At 54.6% G+C, this 26701-nt stretch overlaps 3 protein-coding genes across 4 annotated transcripts; 1 reads left to right on the top strand and 2 right to left on the bottom strand.

The window, feature by feature from the left end:
* Positions 1 to 598: 598 nt before the first annotated feature.
* EMC6 (ER membrane protein complex subunit 6) lies at positions 599 to 1649 on the bottom strand. Its single transcript, XM_027130718.1, has 2 exons — positions 1353 to 1649; positions 599 to 1165 (listed from the first exon to the last, which is right to left on the bottom strand). Exon 2 carries the CDS (start codon positions 1115 to 1117, stop codon positions 785 to 787), a length of 333 nt encoding a protein of 110 aa, XP_026986519.1. The 5' UTR covers positions 1118 to 1165; positions 1353 to 1649; the 3' UTR covers positions 599 to 784.
* TAX1BP3 (Tax1 binding protein 3) lies at positions 1642 to 6627 on the top strand. The gene is made up of 4 exons (XM_027130717.1): positions 1642 to 1769; positions 4747 to 4866; positions 5272 to 5349; positions 5658 to 6627. Exons 1-4 carry the CDS (start codon positions 1731 to 1733, stop codon positions 5793 to 5795), a joined length of 375 nt encoding a protein of 124 aa, XP_026986518.1. The 5' UTR covers positions 1642 to 1730; the 3' UTR covers positions 5796 to 6627.
* Positions 6628 to 7571: 944 nt separating this feature from the next.
* CTNS (cystinosin, lysosomal cystine transporter) lies at positions 7572 to 25230 on the bottom strand. 2 transcript variants are annotated; one of them, XM_027130715.1, is made up of 12 exons: positions 24862 to 25227; positions 23696 to 23775; positions 19651 to 19729; positions 18380 to 18464; positions 13891 to 13994; positions 13642 to 13773; positions 12625 to 12724; positions 12415 to 12534; positions 11182 to 11352; positions 9288 to 9405; positions 8913 to 9027; positions 7572 to 8546 (listed from the first exon to the last, which is right to left on the bottom strand). In XM_027130715.1, exons 1-12 carry the CDS (start codon positions 24906 to 24908, stop codon positions 8498 to 8500), a joined length of 1200 nt encoding a protein of 399 aa, XP_026986516.1. In that variant the 5' UTR covers positions 24909 to 25227; the 3' UTR covers positions 7572 to 8497. The 2 variants fall into 2 exon arrangements, with proteins under 2 accessions (XP_026986516.1, XP_026986517.1); XM_027130716.1 differs by lacking the exon at positions 8913 to 9027 and having other exon boundaries at positions 24862 to 25230.
* Positions 25231 to 26701: the final 1471 nt, after the last annotated feature.

Genomic DNA, 26701 nt, shown 5'->3' with positions numbered 1-26701 from the left:
TCAATCAGTCTGTTAAATTCTCACTAGACAGAGTCTATAAAAAAAGAGCTTGCTTTTTAAAAACTGAAAACAGCTAGCTCTAACTAGGTGAAATGGAACTGAAATGACACCACTCATACCTTGAGAGTAGTGGTTGGGAGGGAAGGCTGGGTTCTGAAAAGGTAGTCAGCCAATACAGTAAGAGCAGTTAAGACACCTAGATTTGAATCCTGGCTCTGCCTCTTCCTAGCTGTGCCTCCTCCGGCAGAGGTATTTAGCCTCTCTGAGACTCAGGTGCATCAATGGGGAATAATAATCACATCTACTCCATAAGGACATTGCTAGAATTAACGAAGTAACGAGTAAAAGGTACAAGGTACAATGCTTGGCATACAAGGCACACTTAATAAACATTAACCGTTATTAATCCTCAGGATGTTAACGATAAGTTCTCTCCTTATTCAGGCCCTAGTGGCCCCTCTCTGAGGGGCCTATGTGTAAATGCAAGGAGAGGACAGAAAACTAAGGCGCAGTCCCAGCTCTCCCGGAGCCAATACCGGGCGATTTTGCACCCATGGCAGACAGGTGGTACGCGTTAAGGTAGGAAGAAAACTCCACAAAGGGTCTCACGCTTCATTTAATCTGTAGAACAGTACAGACTCTTCATCTTAAGATATAAATTATTTATAACGTTACAGGACAAGCGGCGACTCCAACAATTTAAAAACTAGATAAGTCTACCTGGTGTTAACTTCTGGCAACAGTCCTCCCAATCTGTTTTTTTAAAGTCATCCCTGCCCACGTTTCAGTAGACGTGCACCATGCCGTAGAGGAATGTCCAGAACAGGACGTAGGTGAAGAGGCCTCCAATGAGACCTCCTGTAAAGAGAGGTCTTCGCGACTTAAAATATTTGTTCCACCTCCTTCCCGCCTTGAGAATTAAGAGCAGGGAGAGCAGGATGGAGGCCAGCAGGTAGAAGATGAAGCCGTAGAGGCCGGTGAGGCCGAGGATGCCGGCCGTGGCCCCTGACAGCGCCGACACCGAGGTCCGGCAGTAATCCAGGACGGCGGCGTTGCCCCGCACAGCGGCCTCGCTGATGAACGGCGGCCCCTCCCGCTTGGCCACCACAGCGGCCATCGCACCCGCCCGGGCTCGGCCTCTGCTTTCTCGTGGAGCAACGCGGGGCTGCGGAGAGAACCAAGTTACAGGTGGCGCCCGGAGCGTGGCGACGTGGGTTCGCGCCGCCCCTCCCCCTGCGGCTGCGGAGACCTCGCACCCCTCAGTCTCGGACCTTCGAAAAACGCTGAAAAGGCTGAGGGCTCGGGGTTGCTGGCGGCACATCTGCATTTCCCACCCAGACTCGCCCAGTTACCTGGAAGCCGGCGGCGGACGCAGTAGCTCGGCGCTCCCTCAGACAGCCCGTAGTACGGATTCCCGCGGCGCCATCTTGCACTGGAGGATGCTGGGACGGCCCAGCCTGCGCAGTCGCCAGGAACGCGCATCCGCCCTCTGGCGCATGCGCCACGGGCGCCCTGAGCACGCTCCACCCCTCTCTCCGCTTTTCTATGCGCGCGCTGGGACTTCCGAAAGCCCGAGAGCGCTCCGGCCGGTGATTGGCTGGAGCGTCGTTAACTATTCATGAGGGGGCGGGCCAGGCTGGTTGGCCTTTGTTAACTAGAGAGGGCGAGGCCTTAGGGATTTTCGCTGCGGGCTTCACTGAGCGGTGTTTGGTAACCAGATTGGGGTCGAGATGTCCTACGTCCCGGGCCAGCCGGTCACCGCCGTGGTGGTGAGTGGTCTCGCGCGGGCTCCTCCTCGTCTTGGCTTGACCCCACTTTGCAGATAGGTAAACTGACACCTCAAACACGTTGACAAAGCGTCGAGCCCGGGTCTCCTGCAAACCCGCAGCTAGAGCTCCGGTTCCCGCTTTGCCGGAGCGGAGCTGCGGTCTTACCCAGCCATGCAGCAGAAATGGCTGGGACCCAAGCGCCTCCTGAGGAGCCGGGATCGAGGCCAGACCCCGCGCACCAACGCCGCTGCGTTGGGCTCCTCTCAGCCGGCCGGGACAGGGAAGATTGAGGAGAAAGGCCCCTGCTGTGGGAGTCTGGGAAAGCGCCCACTTCCCGGATCTGTGTCCCCAGCCGGGCAGCCGCGGGTGGCGGGCGCCGGCCCCGACGTCCATGAGTCGCAGCCTCTGGAATGAGGAAGTGCTTCCTCCACTCCAGCCGGCGCCGCCGCCCAGAGGGAGACTTGCGGGGTGGAGGTGGTCGGGGCCAACATAGCTGCCCCCCCCCTCCCCTGCGGCCTTTCCTTCTCGGACCCATCGCTGCCTGGTCCAGAGTGAAGGCTCATGCAACTGGTTCGATCCTGCTCCGAACGTTCCCTGGAACACCAGCCCTTGGGGCAAAGTCCAGGTCCCCTACCTGGCACTTGGGGCCTGAGGAGACCCTTTGGGGTCAGCTCAGGCCCCTGTCTCCTCCCTTGGCTGGTCTTGGGTGCCAAGTGCTATTAGAATAGGCAAAGTGAGGCTGGGACATTAGACCCAGATACCAATGCCACAGCTGGATGGGGCCTGGAGGCCCACTCTGTGGCTAAGGTGGGGAAATTGAGTCCCAGAGAGAAGTCTGGTCATGCTCAGTCGTGTGAAGAAGCCCTCAGGAAGGAGCCAGGTCTTTGAGAAGAAATGCCTGCTGGGCAGGGCACGGGTCAGGTGGAAGTCCTAGTCCTGGGGCCCTGGGACTGGCTGCAGTATCTCAGATGGGCGTGTTGGGGACTCCTGCAGTCAGGTGGTGTGACCAGGGAGCCACTGATAAAGCTGACACGTGAGGGTCAGCTTAGAGCACCAGCTCAGGCCTGGGCTAGGAGGAAACATTGTTGGACCTGCTGACAGCTGTCCTCAGCTTCACCCTGGCTGCACCAGCCTGCCTTTTCCAGCTCTCTAGCTGCCCCAGAGAGAAGGGGTCATGTTTGCTCCTTAGCTGGAAAAAAGGGGTGCAGGTGGGGAACCAGAGAGGGGCAGTAACCTGCCTGACCTCACCCAGCAAGGCAGTGACGGGGCCTTGTCTCCCAGTCCTAAAGCCTGTACTTCTTTCTGATCTTAAGGGTGAGTCAAAGGTGCGCGAAGGTGTGTGTCAGAGGAGGCAGAGGCAGGCCTGGAGGAGCGCACACGTTTGCACATGAGGACCTAGGTCCAGTGGGCCTCAGGTGTCACGCTTCCCGCAACCCCCTTACTGCAGGTCATGACTGGTCCCCGGGCCTTCCTCAAAACTCTAGGACCATGACCTTCCCATTCTTCTCACACTAGGAACATGTCTGAATACGGTGGGTGGGGTCTGGCCTCTCCCTCTTGTGTCTTGGATCGGGGATGGGGGTGGAAGAAGCTCCTTCCTACCCTGTGCCCTCTCCCATGTAGTTAACATTTTGAGAATGTTAAAATCATTTTGGCCTCTCCTCTGAACTCTGGCTCCATAGGCCTGTCTACCCTCTGGACACCTGCCTGGATGGCTCCTGGCTCTCCAGCTCAACATGCTCCTTCTCATCTCGGGTCCCCATCTGGGAGATGGTTGTGTTCAGCCAGGCCAGGTGGCCAGCCAGGAGCTCGCCTTGGCTCCTTTCGGCCATGAACAGTCTGGAGCCTGTTGACCTCACTTCCTAAGTAGCTCATGTCCCCTGGCCTCCACATACCACCTCTGTGAGACATCTGTTCCCGTACCGACTGCCTGAGTGGTCATTCTAGCATCACACCTGACCATGATCTACCATCAGACCCGACTCCAGCCCTACTCCCCAATTTCTGAGAGCTCCAGTGGGCCTACAATCAAGGTCAGGTGGCCAAAATCCTGGTCAGCCCAATGCCTGGTGCTCCTTTGTGAAGCCCCTCAAGTCCAGATCAAGTCACCTTTTGCTTTGTGTTTTTCTTCTTTCTGTTAAAACTGTCAACTTTTGGGGTGGGGCAGTCGGTCTGGCTCCCAGCATCTGGGGACTGGAGGGTGGCTGCTGAGGTCTTTGAAAGCAGCTTGGCACAGATGGGGCCCACAACCTGAGTATGGTGGGAGAGCCCTAGGCACCTCCTCCACCTCCTCCACTGCACAAGAGCAGGGCCTGGGGCTTAGGGAGACACCCCCTCCCTCTGGGCCAGTCTCCTGGGCCTGCACTCCCCAGCCTTCCTGACCTGGGCTCAGCCTCATCTCACCTCCCAGTTCCGGTCCTGCGCTGTACACTCCGGTCTCCTGGACGTGTATCCATAGCAACTTCAAGCCTCTGCTCCTGTTCCTTTGGCCATGACAGCCTTCCTCCTTTCTGTGCAAGTTTGATCTCTGCTTTTCCCGAGCATCTCCGGGCTTGCCCTTGACAGGGCTGGCTCAGCAATCCGAGCTGCCTCAGCAGTGTGCCTGCATATTTTTTTCAGGGCCTGACCTCTCCTGCCCTCTGTGGTCCCTCCCCTGGGACATAGGCCCTTCTTCAGAGCAGCCAAAGCACCCTGGCTCTTGGGCCAGGAGGGGCTTAGCATGTGTTGAGAAGGCTGGTGCCTGAGACAGAGGAAGCTGGGAGAGGTTGGGACTGAGGGTTGTGTGGGTGGGTTGATGTGGCTGAGTTATGAGTCTCAACCCCCCAGCCTGCCAGGCTGGTGACCAGCTGGATTCCTGAAGGAGGCCCTGGGCCCCACCCCCGTGGCATGGCTCTGAGCCTGAGGCTGCTGCAGGGGACACAGACCACATTTGCTCTCCATACCCACTCATCCCCAACTCATTTTTTATCTTTGCCAGCAAAGAGTTGAAATTCACAAGTTGCGTCAAGGTGAGAACTTAATCCTGGGCTTCAGCATTGGAGGTGGAATTGACCAGGATCCCTCCCAGAATCCTTTCTCAGAAGATAAGACGGACAAGGTGAGGAAGACTAGGGTCTGGGGACCTCTCTGTGGGGCACAGAGGCCTGAGATGGTAGGTCTCTGCTTCCTGGGCTTTTGTGGAAGGAGCAGACCTCATCTCTCTCAAACGGTCCTCTCTAAGAAGGTCCAAGAAATGATCTGGTGGGAATAAGTAGGGGTGGGCCTCCCAGCCCTCCCAGCACTAGGAAACCCTGCTCAGACAGAGCCCAGGAGGCTAGCAGCAGGGGCTGTAGCATCCATGGGGCTGTTCTACTTCCCCCTTGGCTGTTCGACACAGCTTGTGCTGGGGGATACTGGGTGCGGGACAGACAGACGGCTAGGAGTATGCCATGCTGGGCTTTGCTCTGTGGATAAGAGGCCAGTGCAGTGACCCCAGTGCTTGACTTGGGCTGTCTCTTTCCAGGGCATTTACGTCACACGGGTATCCGAAGGAGGCCCTGCGGAAATTGCTGGGCTGCAGATTGGGGACAAGATCATGCAGGTAACAGATGTCCCAAAGGAGGAAAACAAGGTTTGGGCCAGAGGGCCTAAAGCACTTGGCGGGGGGGCGGGGCTGCCCCTGCCTGCCTCCCTGGGCACCTGGGAGAATCACCGAAGTCGTTTTGGAGCCCATACTGGCGTCGCCCCCAGAGGAAGCTGGCTCTCCGCTGTGTGTGCGTGTGAGAGGTGCTTGGCATCCCCCAGCCCGGGCACGTCAGCTCGGGAGACCCAGGCCTCCCAAAGCCCGTCCTACTTTCCGATCCCAGAAGGTGGCAAGCTGAGGTGGGCTGTGTTCTCTCCCTGGGCCAGGTGAACGGCTGGGACATGACCATGGTCACACATGACCAGGCCCGGAAGCGGCTCACCAAGCGCTCGGAGGAGGTGGTGCGTCTGCTGGTGACGCGGCAGTCGCTGCAGAAGGCCGTGCAGCAGTCCATGCTGTCCTAGCAGCCGCCGGGCCCCCTGACTCATGCCTGCCCACCCTTTGTACAGCGACACTACTTCCACGCTCTGTCTGCCCCTCGTCCTGGCTTCTGCTCGTTGCTGGGCCCCCGCCTAGAAGGGCAAGAGCTGGTCCCAGAGGCCTGACCTGCCTTCCCCTCTCCCACCATGGGCCCGAAGCTCTGGGACCAGCTCTCTCCCTTGGACACTGAGGATTGGAAACAAGGGCCTGGAGCCGAGATGGAGTCAGTCCCCAATCTGTGACCAAGGCTTGGCCCCCAGACCCTGCTGCCGGGCCACAGCAGGCGAGCAGGGGGCCCCCCTTCCTGAGAACACCATGTAGCTGGGAAACACAGGGCTGGGCACTGCCCCCCGTGTCTTGGCTCTGCAGTGCCTGTGCCCCATCCTTTTCCCTGTGTTTCCCAGCGGGGATTCGACTCACTACCAGAGGCACTATGAAGGTTTGTCCGGATGGAAGCCAGGCAGGCTCGCAGCTCACCCCGTTGCACTCCCACCCCCCAAGGGGTGCGGGCCTCCCCAGGGTTCACCTACTTACAGGATTCAGATGAGGTTTGAGGCTGACATTTCAGGGCAGTTCTCAGGATTGCCATTTTCCTCTATGCCTTTGGGTTTAACGTTTGTATTTTTTTAATCACAACTTTGATACAAAGTGTTTTTATCGTACTCTTTGAAGATGCCAGTTCAACTTTCGAATTCGGCTAATTCACATCTGGGAATTACTCTTAGCAAGGGAACCAGCCTTGCTTTGGTTGCTGTGGAAATGGGGCAGTAGGAAGCCACCCCACGTCTTGTGCCCAATAAACAGTGCTGGAATTCATTCATCAGAGGTCTTTGCTGAGACATGAGGTAGGGATATTTGGGGGTGAATTGTGAGAGAGCTTTGGTTGTGAGGCTGGCTGACTTGGCCCCTGCTGCTCTGGACAAAGCCCAACTATCCCCAAGGCCGCTGACGCTGTGCTTGCCCAGGGCCGCCCGCGTGGGAACGTCTGGGAGTACCTTCACTGGAACTGGGCCAGGAACCCCCAACTTCCCTCGCGTAACCTAGCCTCAGCTCCTATTGGGGAGGGACCTCATGGACACCAAGGGAGAACATCCACCCACTAAGACTCTTAAGAGCATTCAGTTTAGCACAGCCAGAGATGCAGCCCCAAATGTTTCCAGGGGCTGTGACCTGAGGAGATGGGGGGAGCTGGGGAGCACTGAGGCCTTTGCTTGGCCCAGCACTGGCTGCATTACCAGCTCTGGGAATTGTTGCCACTCTGGACCCACCTAGCACTGCCAAGTCAGATTTTTGCAATCTCCCACCTTTAAAGTGTGGTACCCAATCACAGACTGGGTGGACCAAATAAAACAGGCGTGTGGGCTTGGTCAGGCTGCAGTTTCTGCTTTAGGGAAACAAGATCCTAAGTTCTTTGATACTTATACCTGGCTAGACGATCTGGAAGACTTCCTCCCCCACCCTTCCCCCACGTGCCCTTAAAGACCTCATCCAACCCGTGCTCACAACCACAGCCTGAGTGCCATGCCCTTGGTAATGCAGACAGGGTCCCTGCGGGACCTACCTGGCCCTGAGCAGGTAAGCATCTTGTGCCACCCAACAGAGCTCCCCTGATGAAATGCCGGGTCGGCACGCAGCCACCTTGGAATCAGCAAACTTCAAAATCCCACACATTTCCTTACACGAGTGACTGAGGCTGTCTCCCTAAGCCCCAAGGACTTGGTTCTGAAGCCAACACCCCTGCCTCCTGCATCTGGCAAATGCTCAGTGTGCAGAGGAAATGAATCAGGTTTAATTAAGGACAGAAGCCCCTCATGTTGATCTCGTGGTTAACAACTACGAGAGTGGACTGACAAGCTCATGGCATGTACAAGGCACGTCCTGGGACCCTCCCCTCCCCTCCTCCAAAGGAAGGACAACTGCTTGGAGTGGGAAAGGAGGGGCTTTGGGATCAGGTTGGGCCCATAAGGATTGTGTAAGTTGGTCTTAAGTCCTTATCTGAGGCTCCTGAATAGCCACAAATTGGTGAGTCTCAGGTAGGGGTCTGGGGAGGGAAGGGGGCCTGCCCTCCCCGTCAGGGGAGCTGTTTTCACCACGTGGCAAGTCTAACAGGCGTCTAAGGCACAGACTGGTGTGTGTGTGTGTCCTGTACTCCAGACTCAGGGTAAGGAGCAGTTGGAGGGGCTTGGGGCCTGACTATGGGTAAGTGGAGATAGGCAGCAGCAGAAGAAAGTAAGCCACTCACTTCCAAAACATCCCTTTGAAAAATCCAAAAGGGTCGTTAGTGTGATAAGGATCCAGAGAGTGTTGGATGTGAGCCTGGTTCTGAACCAATCTGTTGGGTACCTCAAGGCTCAGAAATACTGTTTCTTTACCAGAGCCTGGCCTGGGCCACCTGTGATTGCAGTCGTGAAAGTGGGTTTACGTAGAATTGAGTGTCAGGACAGTGAGCGCTCAGAGAATGCAGCCTTCAGAGGAGGTACCCAAGGCCTAACCCCAAAGTCCTAGCCCCCCTGCCACCAGCACCAGCACCTCAGGTCTGTTGGCCACGGCACCTGGCTGCTTGGTCTCTGAACACAGCAGTGGCAGCAAAGCACCCTTGGCTCTCCCAGCTGCAAGGTCAGTCCTTCAAGCTGCTTCCAGAAACACTCGTTGCTTGGGGCCAGGCCTTTGGCTCCAAGCTCAGTGCTCAATCCTGCCTGGGACGGCTGCCAGAAGCCCTGCGTGCTGCCTGAAGCCTTGAAGAAAATAGAGATGCAGCATCAAGATGCAGGAGGGCCAGATGCCTGGCCAGCAAAGCCTGGGAGGGGCTGAGACCTCTGGGGAGTCTGGGAGGGGCCGCCAGTGGTCTGGCCATTAATCTCGGCACACAGTCAGGTGCCTATCCCAGAGGTAGGTTCCTCCCTGGCCTGTAAGAGTCCTGGACGAAAGCAGGCTGGTTCAAGTTCAAGGAGTTTGGCCCTGAGGAAGAGTGCTTCCCCACATGGAGCCAGCCCGGCACTCCAGACTGCTTTTTCAGCCTTCCTAGTGGAAACTTGCCCACCAGGGCCCAGGGCCTGGGCTGTTTCCGCTGGGTCCCTGGGAGCTAGTTCAGCTGGTCATACCCTGGTTTCTTTCTGTACAAGCAGAAATGCTGGATGAAGAAGACAACATCGAAGAAGATGGAGAAGATGCCGAGGCCAAACTTGGTCGGGTCTCCAAAGATCAGCGTCCACTGGTCTGTTAGCAGCCAGAAGGGATGGGATTGGTTTTGGTTTTAGGTTGGCAGCCCCTGAAGCAGCTGGAGCACGTGGGGCTGTGGGGGTGGGGGGGCGGGGTGCTCATCTGCCCAGGAAACCACAAATCCTCTAGCTGCCAAAGCCGGAGGTAAGCCTCACCTTGGGGGCTGGGACGGGCTAGGATTCCCCGCGTGGGGGAGGGGTGGTTTCCAGGAAGCCTGGCCCCGCCCTGTGCCTCTAGCTGCCTGCCGGCTGACTCACCGTTGTTGTAGGATTGGAGGAACATCTGCAGGAGGCTGAAGCTGCCCCCAGTGAAGTCCAGAAGCACGTTGCCAATGCTCCAGCCCTCGGTGCTTTTGTAGTAAAAGTTCAAGTAGGCCTGGGCCAGACAGACAGATGGAGGGCGGTGAGGGGGCTGAGTGGCGGCCTCCTGCACCTCGTGACCGCGCTCCAAACAAGAGCGGCTCTCATTCCTCCCACTCATGCGCTTGGACCTCAGCTCCAAAAACAGTGACCTTTGGGCTCCGACAAGCCTCGACTGAGGGCACGGTTTGGGCGGGTCCTGGGGTCTCCTCTGCGTGCTCAGCAAACAGCCCTCCTCCTCCTTCCCTTGCACCTCCCAAACTCCGGCAGAGGAATGGGGAGCTGCTGCCTCTCCATCTTATTCAGCCCTCCTTATCCTGGCTTCCCAGCAACTCTGATTTTTCTACTCACCTTCAAATGGAGAGTCTCCCCAAACTCAGCCTGGACTGGATTCATGTTGAGCTTATGAACATGGCCTGGGAGTCTGATGGCCTGGTTTGGAATCCCAGCTCCACCATCGGAGGAGCTATGTTACCCTTGCAGAGTGACTTGAGTTCTCCCAGCCTTAGTCTCCCCATCTGCAGAGTGGACTTAACTCCCTCCTCAGCCCTGGTTGGGCTCTAGGGCCTCCACCTCGGGCTTCCCAGGTCCAGCCCACTTGCACATCGCCCCTCTTCCTGCTGCCAGTGCCCTCTGGGCTTCTCTGACCGTTGACCTCCCTTCCCACCACCCGGGGGGACGGCTTGGCCTCTGTAGTGGTCTTCTCCCAGTTAGCCACCTGTCAGTTCCCCTTCTTTGCCCTCTCCCACCCTCTTCTGTATTTGCTGCCACCTCTCCAGTCCTGGACGGTTCCAAACATCTCTAACTGGGGCTCCTGCCTCCCAGGTTTCCCAGGCCCAAGCCTCCCCACGCTCAGGGACTGAGGCCCCACTTCCCCCAAAACCATCCCCCGACTCTGAAGCCACCTTCCCAAGCGCCCTGGGACCTGGTCCTGCCTTCCTAGCTTCACAGTGCTCCGCCGGCAGGGTCTTCTGTGCCTGTGCCTTTGTGCAGGCTGCCCCGGCCTGGAGCACCCCTTCTCTCTTGTCCACAGAACGGAGTCCTGCTCATCCTTAAGCGGATGGCTCTGTTTCCATGCCCTCCAGGGTACTGGCCCTGACCCTGGCCAAAATGCTCTCCTTCCTGGGCCCACGGAACACAAGGTTCCCTGTGCTGGGAAGGCGAGTTAAAGGCAAGGGCCTAGATTCAGCCTGCAGTTAGCAGTTCTTCTACACCTGACCCTCTCCCGGGCCATTCCGCCTGTGGGGCAAGCTGTGTTTGACTCTTAGGCTGTGTCTGACCCAGCTCTGAAGAGGACTGTTTGAGTGCTCGAGGGAGGGTGCTGAGGGCTCACAACGAGGACCCTGAATGGTGGCGGGTTCCCCCCCACACCTCATCTTCCTGGTACCCTGCTGTGGCCCATCAGGGTCATCAGTTGGTGGTAATGGGTGGTGGTGGTAGGGTGGGGGGGGCAAAGCTGAAGTCATTAGAAAGGTGGGGCTGGAGAGAGATGGGAGTGACTTGCACAACCCTTGACTCTCAGAGCTGAGCATGAGTCAGAGAAGCGGCCACTGACTTCCCCGTGGGATTCCCGGCCCCTGGGAAGAGCAGGTACTGGTCACAGCCGGTTTTCTGTGAGGCCCCACTCCTGCTGGGCTTGCCGGCCTCCTCCCTGTAGCTTTCCATCCACATCTCACCCCGGCCAGAAGCTGCCCCAAGGGAGCCGGGTCCAGGGTCTGTGTCTCATCCCTCTCACGCTAACGGCCAGACCCTGGAGGTACCTGTGGAAAAGGCGGGCAGACCCTGGAGGTACCTGTGGAAAATACTTGACCAGCGTCACTGCCAGCTTGATGTAGGAGAAGCAGAAGAGAAACTGCAGCCACGTGGTGGCCCTGACCACGGCCATGATCAGGGTGATGAGTGTGAAGAGCCAGGAGAGCACGAGGAAGCCGATGGCCAGCCAGGACACCCGCTGGTTGCCTCGCTGAGGATGAGACAGGGCAGGGGAAGGGATGGGCGGGGTGCAGAGAGCCCAGCACCAACTGCCCCTTGTCACTATCAGGGTCTCTGGTTCCCTCCTCTTGGACCTGAAGAGCCCGTTTGCTTCCTGTTCCCATGTTACAGAGCGGGGTCCCTCTCAGAGCCCACCAGGAGTGAAGGGTGCTGGGGACATGGCCCCCATCACGCTGGAGGCCTGGCACCTCATCTCGGCCCAGGCTCCTTCCACGACCCCAGGGAGCCTGATTGGCTCTGGAATCTCTTTCCCAAAAGCAGGCCTCCCTCATCTAACCTTCTCAGCAAAGGGTAAGAAAACCTAGAAGATTCGTGAAGGTGGGGGCCAAGCAGCTCTGGCCGGCCTTGTGTGTGGGAAGAGAACTCCCCAAGGGAAGTGGTGCACCCACAGGGAAGTGAAAGGAAACAGTAGCATCAGCGATGCCCTGAAATACGCACTAACTCACGACGTCCTTCCCTGCTGAGACAGCAGACGGCCCTCCAGCAGCACAGCCGTGCCCGGGCTCCTCAGCCCGGCCCCCAGAGCCCCCCAGGGCCTCTCCTGCTCCCTCCACCACCACCCTGGCCACCCCATCTGCTCGCAGTCCCTCTCGCTGCTCCCTGGCCTTCACAGTTCTGTCCGCCGGCTGGGGTGCCCCACCCTGGCCCTCTTCCGCATCGCCATGGGAACTTCACTCATCCCTCGGACCACAACTCAGTGCCCTCTTTCCCCCTCCTCCCTGGCTGAGTCGTGGGGCCCACGAGCTACCTATGCTCTCCCTGCCCGCTCAGCTCTCAGCCTGCTGGGTCATCACTGCCTCCGTCTGTGTCCCTCACCCCAGACCTGGGGCGGCCTGAGGACTTGGGCTTACGGGGTGTTCCCTGTGCCCAGCAATGGGGTCTGGATAATAGGCCAGCAGATGTGAGTGAACGGGCACATTTCCCTTCTGGGGGTTTCCATATCTCCTGTAAAACGGCAGGTATGGGCAGCAGGTGCTGCCGGGTGTTGGCCTGGGCAGTGCAGGCTGCGGCGGGTGCCAGGGTCACTGCTCACCTCATACAGGAAGCACTGCACCACGATAACCAGGGTGAGGGCGACCGCGTGCAGGCTGAAGAAGACGTCATTAATGTCCACGGGGTTCACGCCATTGGGGTATTTGAGGAGAAACTGCTCCTGTTTGGGAGTGGGGAGAAGCTGGGGGGTGAGGGGTGGCCAGACCACCGGACAGCTTGGACTGGGCTGCGGGGGCGAGCAGGGCCGTACCTTGATGGAGGGCACCCAGAAGAGGCCGATGTTGAACACGCTGTAGGCCACGAAGCCCATCAGGTTCAGGGCCACGAAGTCAAAGCTCAGACCCACGACACTGAGGAGGGGGGCGGGGGGACGGGGAGACAAAGCAGAGCAGCGGGTGAGACTGGGGGCCGCCGGGGGCTGGAGGGGACAGAGCTCCCAGCACACAGGAAGGAGGGCCTGGCTCCCTCAAGGAGAGCACAGTCCTCAGGTCCCTTTCCATGCCACCCCCAATGCCACCGAACCCCACCCTCCTGGGATTGTCTGGAGGCTTCCTGCAGAGAGGAAGCGCCTCCCTCCCTGGTTCCCAGCTCAGCAGCCCCTCAGAGGCCCACGTTCCTTGGTGGCCTAGGTGTCCTTGGTGCATGACACCTGGGCCCTTGTCTTTTTTTGCGGTACGCAGGCCTCTCACTGTCGTGGCCTCTCCCGTTGCGGAGCACAGGCTCTGGACGTGCAGGCCCAGCGGCCATGGCTCACGGGCCCAGCCGCTCCACGGCATGTGGGATCCTCCCGGACTGGGGCACGAACCCGTGTCCCCTGCATCGGCAGGCGGACTCTCAACCACTGCGCCACCAGGGAAGCCCTGGGCCCTTGTCTTTAAAATCAAGGTGGGCCGGTTTTCGTCTCTGAGGCCGAAGGATCCAACTCCTGCACTGGGGCACAACTTGACACTAATTCCTCCAGGGCTCCGTGGACCAGGAGCCCAGCAGATTCAGGTGGGCTCCTCCCACCCAGCCCCTTCTCCACTTCCACTGAGAAGCCCCATTTTGTTGCTTTCGCAGGGAGGGCCTGAATTGCACAAGAGACCAAATGCCCAGCACTGCAAGTCCTACACAGGCGCTTAGAACTTTCACATCAGACCACTTTTAAGAAAGGACAGGAAGAAAGAAGAGCAGAGAGGTAAGTCAGACCCCAGGCTGCCCACAGCCTCGTTGGAATGCCCATCCTACCGGCCCCAGGTGAAGCTGCACGTGAAGCTCCATGGGTTACCTCTTCCGCCTCCAGTTGGCGATCCCCTGCGGGTAGAAGGAGATGGACCAGGCCACAAAGTAGATCCAGCCGATCACCTGGTTTATGATGCTGACGACATTGCTGTGGATCACGGAGAAGAGTATCCTTGGGCTGCAGAGAATGTGGGGACCGGGATGAGCTGGGGCTGGACTTCTGGAGGAAACCCCACGTGCCAGCACCATCCCCCTTCTCATCATTTAGGGCCCACACGGGCAGAGGCCAGCCTACCTGGTCTGGTTGGAGTGATTTCCGTGCAGATAAGTGGTAACTTGTCCAACATTTTGAGATGTCACTTGAAAAGAGGAATTTGTCACGCCGGGAGGGACCACAACCTGTTAGGAAAACTGAATCAGGTCCAGCACCCCGTAGTTATTGGGACCCCAGCTCCAGGCCATGTACTAGGGAATGGAGGGACAGGTCACACACAGCCCCTGCCTTCTAGGAGCTTCCTAACAGTAGGGAGAAATGTTGGACTAATCAGCCAGCTGGAACCCCCATACATCAGTGTCAGACTCCCCTGGCTTATCTCTGAGGGATGGTGGGAGGGCCCTCTTCATCTCACTAGCCATTCGATCTCGGGCAAGTTATTTGAGCTCTGATCTCGGTTTGCTGATCTGTAAAAGGGGATAACACAAGTGTCTACCTTACAGGGCTGCTCTGAACGACATAACGTCCATAAAGTTTACGGCACCGAGCCTGACACGCAGCAAGCTGTGAAGTGGTTACCATCACTACTACCCTACGATGACTGCTATTACTTCTACTTCCGTTACTACGGACGGCTCTTCCAGATCCACAGAGGGATGTCTGCCCCACGCCCAGCCTGGCTGCCAAGCGACAAACAGAAGAGGTGCACACACCAGACACCCGGCAGGGAGAACATCCTTACCCTCATTTCTGCCCAATATTCATAGAAAGCTCTGCTCCAAGAAACAGTACTTGGAGGCCTACCTGCAACTTCTGACCTCCCAATCATGCTTCCTGATGCTCTCAAATCCCGAGTGTGGCAGGGAGTGGGATGATACCTTTACTGAACCACACTGTCCCCCATCTCTTTGTTCCCTGGATGACGCTTCAGGCCCCGCCTTCCAGCCACGTTGTGGGCACCGTGAGGATGCGGCTCGCTGGATGGCAGTGGCTTCTTCAGGGACCCTTGAACACTGTCTTTCTGCTCTTATCCCCAGAAATCAGGGGGCTTTGGCAGGACAATTGAAACGGTGTAAGTGGCTGCTGCAAAGCCTGGGATCCAGTTCGTGGCCAATGTCTCGTGAGCTACGTCTTCATGACACGTACTACTCTTGGCTCTTTTACTTTCCCATCCTCATTTGTGCTTATTTTTAGCCGATTTTCCTGGCAACTGTTGTTTGCATATTTCTAAGTGGCCACCAGGTCCCTTGTAGAACTAGGTAAGAGGAAAATCTTCCAATTGGAAATTAACTGATACAAGGCAGAATGAAATCATAACAATTGCTTTTAATTTTTTTATTAATTAATTTTTATTTTTGGCTGCGTTGGGTCTTCGTTGCTGGACGTGGGCTTTCTCTAGTTGTGTCGACGGCCTTCTCACTGTGGTGGCTTCTCTTGTTGCAGAGCACGGGTTCTAGGCGTGCAGGCTTCAGTAGTTGTGGCACGTGGGCTTAGTTGCTCCGTGGCATGTGGGATCTTCCCGGACCAGGGCTCGAACCTGTGTCCCCTGCATTGGCAGGTGGATTCCTAACCACTGCACCACCAGGGAAGTCCTGCTTTTAATTTTTTTAATCAATAAACTTTATCTTTTAGAGCAGTTTTAGGTCCACAGCAAAATTTATTGCTATCTTTTTTCTGAGCGCTTTCTTTCTATGTGCCAGCTGCAATCCTAGACATTTCATACTTGCTACTGCTTTTAATCCTCACAGCCCTGTCAAGGAGACATTATTAACCTTCTGTCCACAGATGAGGAAACTGAGATGTGTTGGGGTGATGTACCTCACCTGTGGTTCACAGCGCAGGCTCCTAGACCGCCTGCCTGACCCCCAAGTTCTACCCAGTGGTTTCCAAAGGCACAGGGAGTAGACAGGAGTAGTTAGAGAAAGGGATGGGTCAAGGAGGCATAAGCCTGGATGAGTGGGTTGGTGCCCAGATAGGTCATTCTACAAATGGATCTGCCACCATTATGCTAAAAAAAATAAAAATAAAAAAATTGAACTAGGGACTTCCCTGGTGGCGCAGTGGTTAAGAACCTGCTAACGCGGGGGACACGGGTTCAAACCTTGGTCCGGGAAGTCCCACATGCCATGGAGCAACTAAGGCCGTTCACCGCAAGTACTGAGCCTGAGCTCTAGAGCCCGCGCGCCACAACTACTGAAGCCCACGTGCCTACAGCCCGTGCTCCACAACAAGAGAAGCCACCTCAATGAGAAGCCCGCACACCACAACGAAGAGTAGCCCCCGCTCGCCACAACTAGGGAAAGCCTGTGCACAGCAGTGAAGACCCAACGCAGCCAAAAATAAATAAATAAAATTAAATTAAATTCTTAAGAAAAAAAATGAACTATAACATAGGTGCAGAAAAGTACACCCAGCACCCAGATCAAGAAATGGAATGTTTCCAGACCCCAGAAGCTGTGTTCTGTTCCCTTTTGGTCACCGCTGATCCCAAAAGGAAACTACTATTTTTTTTTTTTTTTAACTATAGTATTTTATTTATTTATTTGTACAGGAGTTCTTATTAGTTATCTATTTTATACATATTAGTGTGTACATGTCAATCGCAATTCATCCCCCCACCCCCGCCCCCGCTTTCCCCCCTTGGTGTCCATATGTTTGTTCTCTACATGTGTGTCTCTATTTCTGCTTTGCAAACTGGTTGGGAAACCACTCTTCTAACACCATAGATTTGCTTTGTCTGTGTTTGCACTTTAATCATACAGTCCAGGCTTTTTTTTTTTTTTTGGCTTAGTGTTAATGTTTTCCTTTTCTTTTATTTTTATTTATTTATTTATTTAAATTTTTTATTTTATTATTATTTTTTTTGCGGTACGCGGGCCTCTCACTGTTGTGGCCTCTCCCGTTGCGGAGCACAGGCTCCAGACGCGCAGGCTCAGCGGCCATGGCTCACGGGCCCAGCCGCTCTGCGGCGTGTGGGATCTTCCCAGACCGGGGCACGAACCCGTGTCCCCTGCATCGGCAGGCGGACTCTCAACCACTGTGCCACCAGGGAAGCCCTCACTTATTTTTAAAAGGTTACTCTTTCCCTTAGATGTTTGGCCCTTAAACTAAGTGATCAGCGTCCTTTCCTCAGAGTCTAAATTTGATCTGTGGATCAAGCCAGACTTCTGAGGGCTAAATACCACAACCTGCTCTTAGAACCAACGGCTTTTCTTACCCTGCAGCAGGCCTCATATCCCGGGGCAGGAGGGGGAAGTTGTGGGAAATGGTCCTGTCTATGAGATGAGACTCCCCTCTCACTCAGGTCCTTTAGGTAGACGCTCTTTAGCTGATCATGAGTCAATACTGTTTGCTTGCTAGGAGGCTCAGAGCTGATTTAGCTCATTTCTACGACCACACAGGGCCTCATGCTGAGCCTCACGGCTATCAATTTCATCCCTGTGTTCATCTTGTCTGGTTTCTTTTTTCCCCCTACTGATCTGTTTTAAAATCAGGTTGATTGGTAATTGGCTCAAAACCTTGGTAAGGTGGAAGCAGGGTATGTATTAACAGATAAATGTATAAAGACTATAAATAGTCATCACTATTATATCAGACAGCCTCTGGGCCTCTGGCACTGGTTTTTGGAAATAACACTCATCCAATGGGATCTCAGAACAGTGCTTTGCAAACTTTAATGTGGACCCAAATCATCTGGGGAATCTTGCTTACATGCAGATTTTTAATCAGTAGGTCTGGGATAGGGCATTTCTAAAAAGTTTTAGCGGGGAGGGATAAATTAGGAGTTTGGGATTAACATATACACACTATTATTTATAAAATAGATAACCAACAAGGACCTACTGTGTAACACAGGGAATTACATTCAGTATTTTGTAAGAACCTATAAGGGAAAAGAATCTGAAAAAGAATATATACATAAAAGAATATATATACATATGTGTATGTATAACTGAATCACTTTGCTGTACACCTGAAACTAACATAACATTGTAAATCAGCTATACTTCAATTAAAAAGAAAATAGGGGCTTCCCTGGTGGTGCAGTGGTTAAGAGTCCGCCTGCCGATGCAGGGGACGCGGGTTCGTGCCCCGGTCCGGGAGGATCCCACATGCCGCGGAGCGGCTGGACCCGTGAGCCATGGCCACTGAGGCTGTGCGTCCGGAGCCTGTGCTCCGCAACGCAAGAGGCCACAACAGCGAGAGGCCTGCGTACAGCAAAAAAAAAAAGAAAAGAAAAGAAAAGATTTTAAAGCAGAGACAATGCTCCTAGTCCGTCGATGCTCTTTGAGCAGCAACGTCTTAAAAAACCATCTTAAGAATTTCTTCTACATTCTCAGAACCATTTCTGCCTCAGATTTCTTACCATCACCTTCCTAATTCCATCTGCATAGCATAAAAAGCCCATCCTCAAAGAGACTAACAAAGCCCAAATCTGAGATTTCTAGAATAATAGGACAGGGGCAGCCCATGGTATAAAAACAAGGTGGCCTATTTACACAAGCACTTAGTTAAAATGTGTTTTGTTATCCAGTAGTTTTCTGCCCATCAGTTATGATTCATTACTTACTTCATCAGGGAGCTGAAGGATAGTAATGTTTTTTGAACGAAATGTGATTTCAAAAGTGATCACCAAGGTTGCATTTAAAGGACGCCTGTGGAGGACAAGAGTCTGGTTACTGCTGAGAAGCTGTACTCTGTGAGATCTCAACCAGCCCTCTGGATTTCACAGCAGGCCTGTCATTTCTCAAGCAATTAGGGTGAGGCACTGCTATGTGCTTGGCCCTGGGGGGGTTGAGAGGTGGGGTCCCTGTGGCCAGTGAGAACACGAGAAGGTGGGAAACTGGCTGTGAATGCCACATGAGGTGTCCAGAGGCCGACAGGACCATGGCATCTGCTCTGGTGGGAAAGGCTTCTGAGAAGGGTCAGGTGGCAGGGAGCAGCAACCCCAGAAAGCAGTGAGATATGTCTGAGTGGGAGCAGCCCATAGGGACCTCAAGTCTGGGCTTAGAGGCCTGGAGTTAATTTGGAAGGCGGTGGAAAGCCGCTTAAGGATTCTGCAGAGGGGAGAGTTGTGCTGAGGGGGTGATGTGTCAGATTCACAAGGTGTCGATGTGCAGAAATGGCAGGATCTGGGGATGGAATGCGGGTCTGTTAGGGAGCCTTGGTCCCAAAGCTTTGGTTTGAGATCAGACATCCCGGGAGAGGTGAGGAGAAGGGAGAAGGGTAAAGAGAAAAAAAATCTTCCCAGATCTTCATCTTGGGGAATCCTCATGGCTGGGAGGCAAGAGTTGGACAAAGCAGGGAAGGATACAGAGGAGGTAAGCTCTCTGGCACGGTCTGGACTAGGTCGGCACCCTCGTGCGGGAACCAGCAGAGGGCAGCTAGAGAGACTCTCAGACAAGCCTCAGCAGGAGCGCTGCACAGTGGGATCCACCCAATGCAGATGCAGTTGGATGTGATCTCAGAAGCACTGCCAAGCGACCTAGCTCCTCGCCCCCAACCTCCAGGGCTCTCTTCAAATATTTCGAACCTTGGAAAGGACCACTTGGAAGTCTGGCATCAACTGCTGGTCACTCAAGGACTCTCCTCAGCTGGGGAAAAGGCTCACGTGTCATCCTCCTCCCGCTGGAAGCAAGGATTCAGCGGTTGGGGAGAGAGAGACTTTGGGACCTCGGTCTGCAGCCTAGGGCCGCTGCCTTTCTTTCCCTGGCTCGTCTTAAAGTGAAGAGGCAAGGGCATCACACTTAAAATATGAACAGACTGAGCCGGGGGTCAGCCCTGACCCAGCTGTGGGGCGAACGAGCTGGGCTGAGGACAAAGCTGGGCCTGGGAACTTACGGGAGGGAGATGCTGACGTTGGTGGAGCTTCCATTTTCCAGCTTCACGGTGGGAGGAACAGAGAAGTTGACCGTGGACTCTGGAATGACCCAAATCAGTGGCATGAGTCATGAGGTCAGAGAACTCAGGCCCACTGAGACGCTGGGAGGAGGGCTCCTGACACTTGAACTTGCGAAGTCTGATTTATAACCACCCCTATCCCCTAGGCAAAGACTCTGAGATTCTGAGGGGCTAAGTAAGTGATGGGACTGGAAATGTCCTTGTTATGCTCTCTCCCCTCCTGCTGCCAGAAATAGAGGGAGACACAGGCCTGAGGAGGAGATGCTGTAGCATCCTCCTCTCCCACCGATGAGCTCTGAGGGTCTGTAGGAGTCACCCAGAAATAGAAACCATGGAGCCCCAAAACTGGTCCCAGTTTTTGGCCCAACTGGCCCAAAGGAAATCAAGCCACAATCTGGGACTGGAACATGTGGGCTTAAACCACCTCTTCAGATGGAAAGCACAATGGCTTCCTCTGTTCATGGAGCTAAACTGGCCCTGCATAACTGGTCCTGTCCCGTCCTGTAGTCTCAGAGAGACACCTGGGGCCCAGCTAACCCGTTTCTAAAGAACTGCCTTTGGGCTCCTGTACAAACCCAGCTCACCCCATTCATTGATCCCCTTCCGGAGGCTGACTCTGCTGGGGATGCGGGAGAGACTGGTGAACAGTACACAGTTTCACTATGGGAGATTTCTTCTTGGCATTAAGATGCTAACTCAGGAGGTAGACAGATAGGCCTCGGGGGTGAGGGAGGAAGCAGGTTTGGGAAGCGAAACACTCCAGGGCAGCTTGGCCACAGACCAGGAGTGAATTAGCTTCTCTCTGACCTCTTCCTATGTTCTTTGGGCGCCCCGGCACCCAAGGTGTTCCCAATGCCCCAGGCACGCGTCTACTTCACTTCCCTCACCTGAGGGCCTTCGCAGCCTAAGGTGTGATCATGAACATAGACGGGGCTGGGAAGGGGGTCCACAGGGGAAAGCAAGTGCTCAGTTTGATGAAGATGGTCCTTGTGTGGGCAGTGGATACAGGTGGGGCCCAGGTCTCCCTCTCCCTCCAGGTCTCCTCAGACCCCTCAAAGGCAGAGACGAAGAACTGAAATTTTAGATGCTCAGGTTGGAAGGAAACTTAAAAGTTCCCTAATTCAACCTCCACTGTCTGAGCCCCTTCTCAGTCCTCCTCCCTAGTAGTTTCTCTTCCTCTGTCCGGACACCTCGGTGGGAGTAGGGGAGGGGGGGGGCGGAGAGTAACCTCATCTCCTCCAAGGGAACCTGCCAGCCTGAAACTTGCACTCCGGGGCCTGGCTCTGTGACCCGGGACCTCTCAGACCCCACCTGAGCCGCCTTGTCCAGGCTGGCCTGCAGGTGGATGCAGATGCAGGCTCTGGCCCATGCCTGCAAGTCTCCAAGCTGATTCCCACAGTCAGTTGCAGTCCCCACCCTGGCCCTTGGGAGGCCAAGCTGCTCAGAGCAGAGTAGGATGGTCCCCACCCACCACCCCCTCCTTACGTGTATCTTTGGGGCCTGGAGGCAGCTCTGCCCCTCCTTGTTCACACTCACCTCTCTCATACCAGCCCGAGGCTCTGTTCTGGGCTGCACAGCTGAGATAGGAGGACTTAAAGGTCCCTGCTGTTACTTTCTACGTAGAGCCTGAGGACCACATCAGATAAGCAAGACCCTGCCCAGGACAGGGATACTGAAAGTGATGCCAGGTAGCCACCCACATTCTGGGTCCCTTGGGGCTCTGCTGGGACTGTGGTCAGGGTGAGTGGGAGATCCGCATGGCCTTAACTCTTCCAGACTTTGCATTTTAAAAGAGGAGGTTGTGAGCTCTCAGAGAACCAGGTCAGGGTTCAACCACTTCCCCTCACTTAGCCCCAAGGAAGATGGCAGCGCTCAGCAGCTGAGAGACTGGGCTCTGGGTCACACAGTTCCCTCCTGGCTCTGTCACTTCCTAGCTGTGACCGAGAGTAACGTACTTAACCTCCCTGAGCCTCCATTTCCTCACCTGTGAAATGGAGAGCACAGCACTCCCTCCCTCCCAGGGGCACTGTGAAGATAAAGCGTGGTGACGTCTGTGATGCAATTTCCACATAGCCTGAGTGCGAAATAATTGCTGGTGACTATTCTTATCATCATGTAAACCCTGCAGGACATTTTTTAGCCCAAGATGGGAGGCAGTTAGGAGGCTGGCATCATATCATATCCTGGGAAAGCATGTTTTAAAGTTTGCCCCAGGGCAGGAGTCTCTGGACACCACATCCGAATAACCAAATGAGTCTTGGTGAGACTACCTGAAGGTTCCCCCAAGGAGAGTCTCTGCATTTTAAAAACTAATCCTTATTGGCACATCTCCCACTATGCCTCCCACCCCACGCCAGCCACTCTGCTGTACTGTGAACTCCCATTCTCAAATTACTATAACAGTGAGAGACGGGCAACGTGATCCCTATTTCGGATAGAAGAAAGTGGAGAAACCCATGAGGGCAAGTGTCCTGCTCACACAGCTCAGAAACGGTAGAGGCAAGATTTAAACCTAGGCCAGCCTGGTCCAGAGCGCAGGTCCTTGCCACTAGGTGGCAGCACCTCAAGATTCCACCCAAAGAAGTCAGGGGCAAAAAACTCCGAAGGCAAATGATCTCATCATTGGTCCTCTAACACCACTCCCGAAAGCAGAGACAAGTTTGGGAGAGACTTCTACCCTCTCTGGGCCTAAGTCAGCCCTCTGTATAATCGAGTGGTGGCAGTTGGATTTGTTCTTCTTTCCTAGGGCAATGCATTAGCATGACTAATGGAGCTTTATTTAAAGCGGGCCAAGGCTCATGTACACACTTTGGGGTCTTAGTCCCAGACAATATGATCCGGCAGGTCTGGAGTGGGGCTCTGGCATTCGTATGGAAGAACACCGGACTCCATGGTGTTCTTTCTTTCTTGGAAGAAACCTCTTCTTTCTCGGAAATTGCTTACCCGCAAGGTGTGACTACAAGGTGACATGACTGATTGTTTAACAAACCTGGAAGAGCTGATCAGATGACCTGTGTTTCCTCAGAGGCTCAAGAGGCCCAATAATTGGAGCAGTGCACCCACTGCGCGTGGCTCTTGGGGAGCTTTGGCAAGGGTTTGCACGGTTCGTATAAGGTTAATTTGGAAACTTTAGCTGGGGGTTTTAAGATGTATTTGATTTGTTTTTGGCTACGCTGCAAGGCTTGTGGGATCTTAGTTCCCTGACCAGGGACTGAACCCGGGCCCTTGGCAGTGAAATCATCGAGTCCTAACCACTGGACTGCCAGGGAATTCCCAAGATGTATTTGATTTTTGACAACAGCCAGATGATCAAAATAATGGGCCTGGTGTCCATGGAGGCTCTACGCAGCTTTTCGTGGAAGGAATTTCAGCAATGTTTGCGCAGTGGAGAATCGATGGAATGATACAGGCCTCTAAGGGCCCTGCTCTGAAGGTCAAGCCTCACAAGGATGCAGAAACCCTGACGTGTTTTCGACAACCAGCCTGAATTCTGTGAGGCCCCTAGCCCTGCTTCACTCTGGTTCCTCGGTCCCTGTCTAAGGGAAGAGCTTTCTTATCATACCAGGCGATGCCGGGCAGGCTCCTCAGGTGTCTACCGCTTGGCAGAACCAGGTGCAACAAGGCGGCCACCTCACCTGCTTCTGCAGCATCTCCCAGGACCCATAACTCCCCTCTTTGAGGTCTACAGGGTGGGAACACAAGCTCTTCTCTACAGATATTATCCCAGATTTTCAGAGCTCCACAGTTTGATGTTGGTGATACAGAAAAGGGAATAGGGACCCCGGGGCAGAAGGCTAATTATCTGTGGAACCATCTGGCTCCCTGTAAAACTCCTGGACTCCAGACCTCGGTCTGCTCCACTCACTGGGTGCCCATCTGGCCAAGGGGCAGGCAGACACATGCAAGCTGGATGGTCCTGAACTTTTGGCGGCAAACAAGTCAGGCTACTTACTCCATTTCCCTCTTTATCCATTTCTCAACTTACCACATTTCTCTATGAGCTTCAGGGGAAAAAGGCTAAAAATAACCAGCCACCTCCTTATCATGTTCCTCGATTTCAATGAACTAGAAAGAAAAACAAACAGCAAGAGAAGTTCAGGTTAAAGTTGGATCAGCTCAGCAACAAGTGGACAATAAGCCACCTGGAACCATGGCACGGACAGTTCCTAAAGGACTTCCACTTCACACCTGTGACTTCAATGGGCTTTGTATCACCAGCTTGGAGAAGGGGACCCCAGGGAGGACTTATCTTTCTTTGACATGTGGAGAAATGGGCTCAGAGAGGCTAAGTGGGTTGTGTAAGGTCCCACCCTGAGGAAGTGGACAAATGCTGAATTTTTCCCTCTTCAACTGCTTTGTGCAACCTAGTAAACAGAAAGAAAGAATGCAGCCTTATTGGCTGGGGGGTTCTTTTTTCCAGAAGATATTAAAACTGTGGTCAGATATTTGACTTTGTGAACCTATAAACCTTAAGGAAATTAACTTCATTTCCTGTCCTGGGATAAGCGTCTATGGGTTAATGCCACCAACCGACCCCTGATTAGGACATTTTCGTTTAACAAGTGTCACTTCTCTGGGACCGGCGGGGATCATTCACAAAGGGGACCCAGTGTGGGACAAGCCCCAGATCAGCCCTGTGGCAGCTCATTGGTTAAGTGAAGGAGATGGGTTACTGCGTACCCATAACCCCCACGCACAACAGGTGAACCAAGGGTCAAGATGGGGCAGGTGAGCTTAAATATCTATAACTTGGCTTCCGCATGCTGCTTCAGTGTACAGTGCTCTGCCCCGCCACCTGTGACAGCCTCTGGGGATTCCTGTGGACTGTTGGAGAGCCATGAGAGGTCTGTGTGGAAACATCCCTGCCCCCCTCTCTGGTTTCAGTTTCCCCAAAAGGCCTCAAGAACCCTCCTGATACTCCCCTTCCTCGAAAAAGTCTCCCTGACTGCTTCAGCCTGCCTGACCTCCACTGCCCCTCCGTCTCCTCCAGGGGCCTCTCTGCCTGCTGCAGCTCCCCCGATCATTGGGTCTTATATCAGGAGCTTTCCCACCTGCCGGCACCCATCTCCCCACTCTCTGGCCTCCTCTGGGGGCCTTGCCCTTGGCGCTGTATCCCCGTGCTCTCTGCCCCTCTGCTTTCTGTACCCTGACCTGCGGGAAATTGCTCTCCTGTGTATGTGGAATGACTCCCCTCTCATTCTTGCCACTCTCTGCTCTTCACACTTGCTGATGTCCTCAAGCTCAGGATTCAGTTTGTTCCCCAGGGCAGAGTCTGGGTTTTTCTTGAGAACTCAGGCACAGAATCAGGCCTAACCGGCTCCTCTCTCATTCCACAGGATTGGAATGTAGACTGAGGAACTCAAACTCTTGGACAGCAGAAGTTCCCTGGTCCTAGACGCTGACACACCTTGGAAGAAAGACATTAGGACAGATATAAAACGAACTTAAGAGATATGTGGTCGATTACAATGTTTGAAAAAGATCAGGTTAAAATTATACCCAGGGACTTCCCTAGTGGTCCAGTGGGTAAGACTGCGCACTCCCAATGCAGGGGGCCCGGGTTTGACCCCTGGCAGGGGAACCAGATTCCGCATGCATGCCGCAACTAAGAGTCCGCATGCCGCAACTAAAGATCCTGCGTGCCGCAACTAAGACCTGGCACAGCATGCATGCGTGCATAAATAAATAAAATATTAAAAATTATAATTATACACAAAAACTAGTGTTTTGTGAATGCTACGAGGTAGAAATGGAGAATTTCACCACAATGGGCTCTGTCTGACATGCTGCTCTTCCTGTGTAAGTTCTATTGATATATTCTAGGCCTCGCTCAGATGCCACCTGCTTCAAGAAGCCTCCCACTCCCAATCCCCTCCCAGGGGAAACCTGGGGTCAGGGGTTTCCTGTGGTAGCTCCACTTGGTCAGGTATCCGGTTAATCCTGTCACCTTTTGTACAACCTGGAACTCCCTGGATCTTCTTCTCTTGGAGAAGGAAAACAGATAGTGGCAAGGAATGTGTGCCCTGGACAGTGACTGCCCAGGTTTGAACCTGAGCTCCCCATTTATTAGCTGTGTGACCCTGGGGTGCTGCTTAACCTCCTCAAGCTCCAATTTCCTAAAGTGAAAACAGGGACAGTGGGAACTAAATCATACGACTTAAATGAAATGACACGTTAGGCACGATTCCGTGGTCCTTTTATCAGCAGTATTAAAATTTCAAGGGGAAGGAGTTGGTGAGAAAAAAAGGATGAGAAACAATGATGTAAAGTAAATACAACTGTTGCCTAGGGCCCTTAGCAGGCTCTCACAAAGCCTAGGTGGTAATTTTCCTCAACATTGTTGAAAAAAGGCAGGGCCCAGTAGTCCTCCCTTCCTCCAGCTTGAAAGGCCCGGAGGGCGGGACCGGGTCTCGTCCTGCCCACTCCCCCGTAGCCCAGCCCGGCGCTCAGCACCCCAAAAGGAGTTCCTGACGTGGTCCTCTCAGTGTCTCCCCTCTGCCAAGCAATCTGCAAACTCTGCGACCCAGATTCAGGCAGCAACTAAGCAGAAAGCGGGGAAGGTACGCTAACCTGCACTGGAACAGAGCCTCCCACACCACCTCGGCAGCCCGGTGTCCCCTGCGTCCACTCACTACCACCCGAGCCCTTCAACCCGGGTGCTGTCCGGTGCCTCGAGGCCGGGGCTAGTGGCCGGAGAAGGAACCCTGGCGCGGCTGAGGGAGGCTGGATGCGCGGCAGGCTGTCCAACTGACTTGCTGTGCCAGTCTCTAGGCCTCAGGGGGTCCGCCTGGGAAACGAGGCGGGGAGGCTGTCGGGGCCGCGTCGGCTCTCACCTGAGGTCCTCTAGGCTCAGAGGACCGACCAGACGGGACGCAGGAGCCGCTTCGGACTGTACCAGCTTCCTCCGGCCGGCTTGACTTAGTGTGGGGCGGACCAGAAGTCACCTGACTCGAGCCACCTGATCCACGGAGTACAGGTCTCGGCGCGGTGC

This window comes from Aethalodelphis obliquidens, unplaced genomic scaffold (assembly GCF_003676395.1).
Source record: "Aethalodelphis obliquidens isolate GAN/ISIS:26980383/991018 unplaced genomic scaffold, ASM367639v1 scaffold38, whole genome shotgun sequence".
Lineage (NCBI taxonomy): Eukaryota > Metazoa > Chordata > Mammalia > Artiodactyla > Delphinidae > Aethalodelphis > Aethalodelphis obliquidens.
This window is presented reverse-complemented; position numbering and strand designations above follow the sequence as displayed.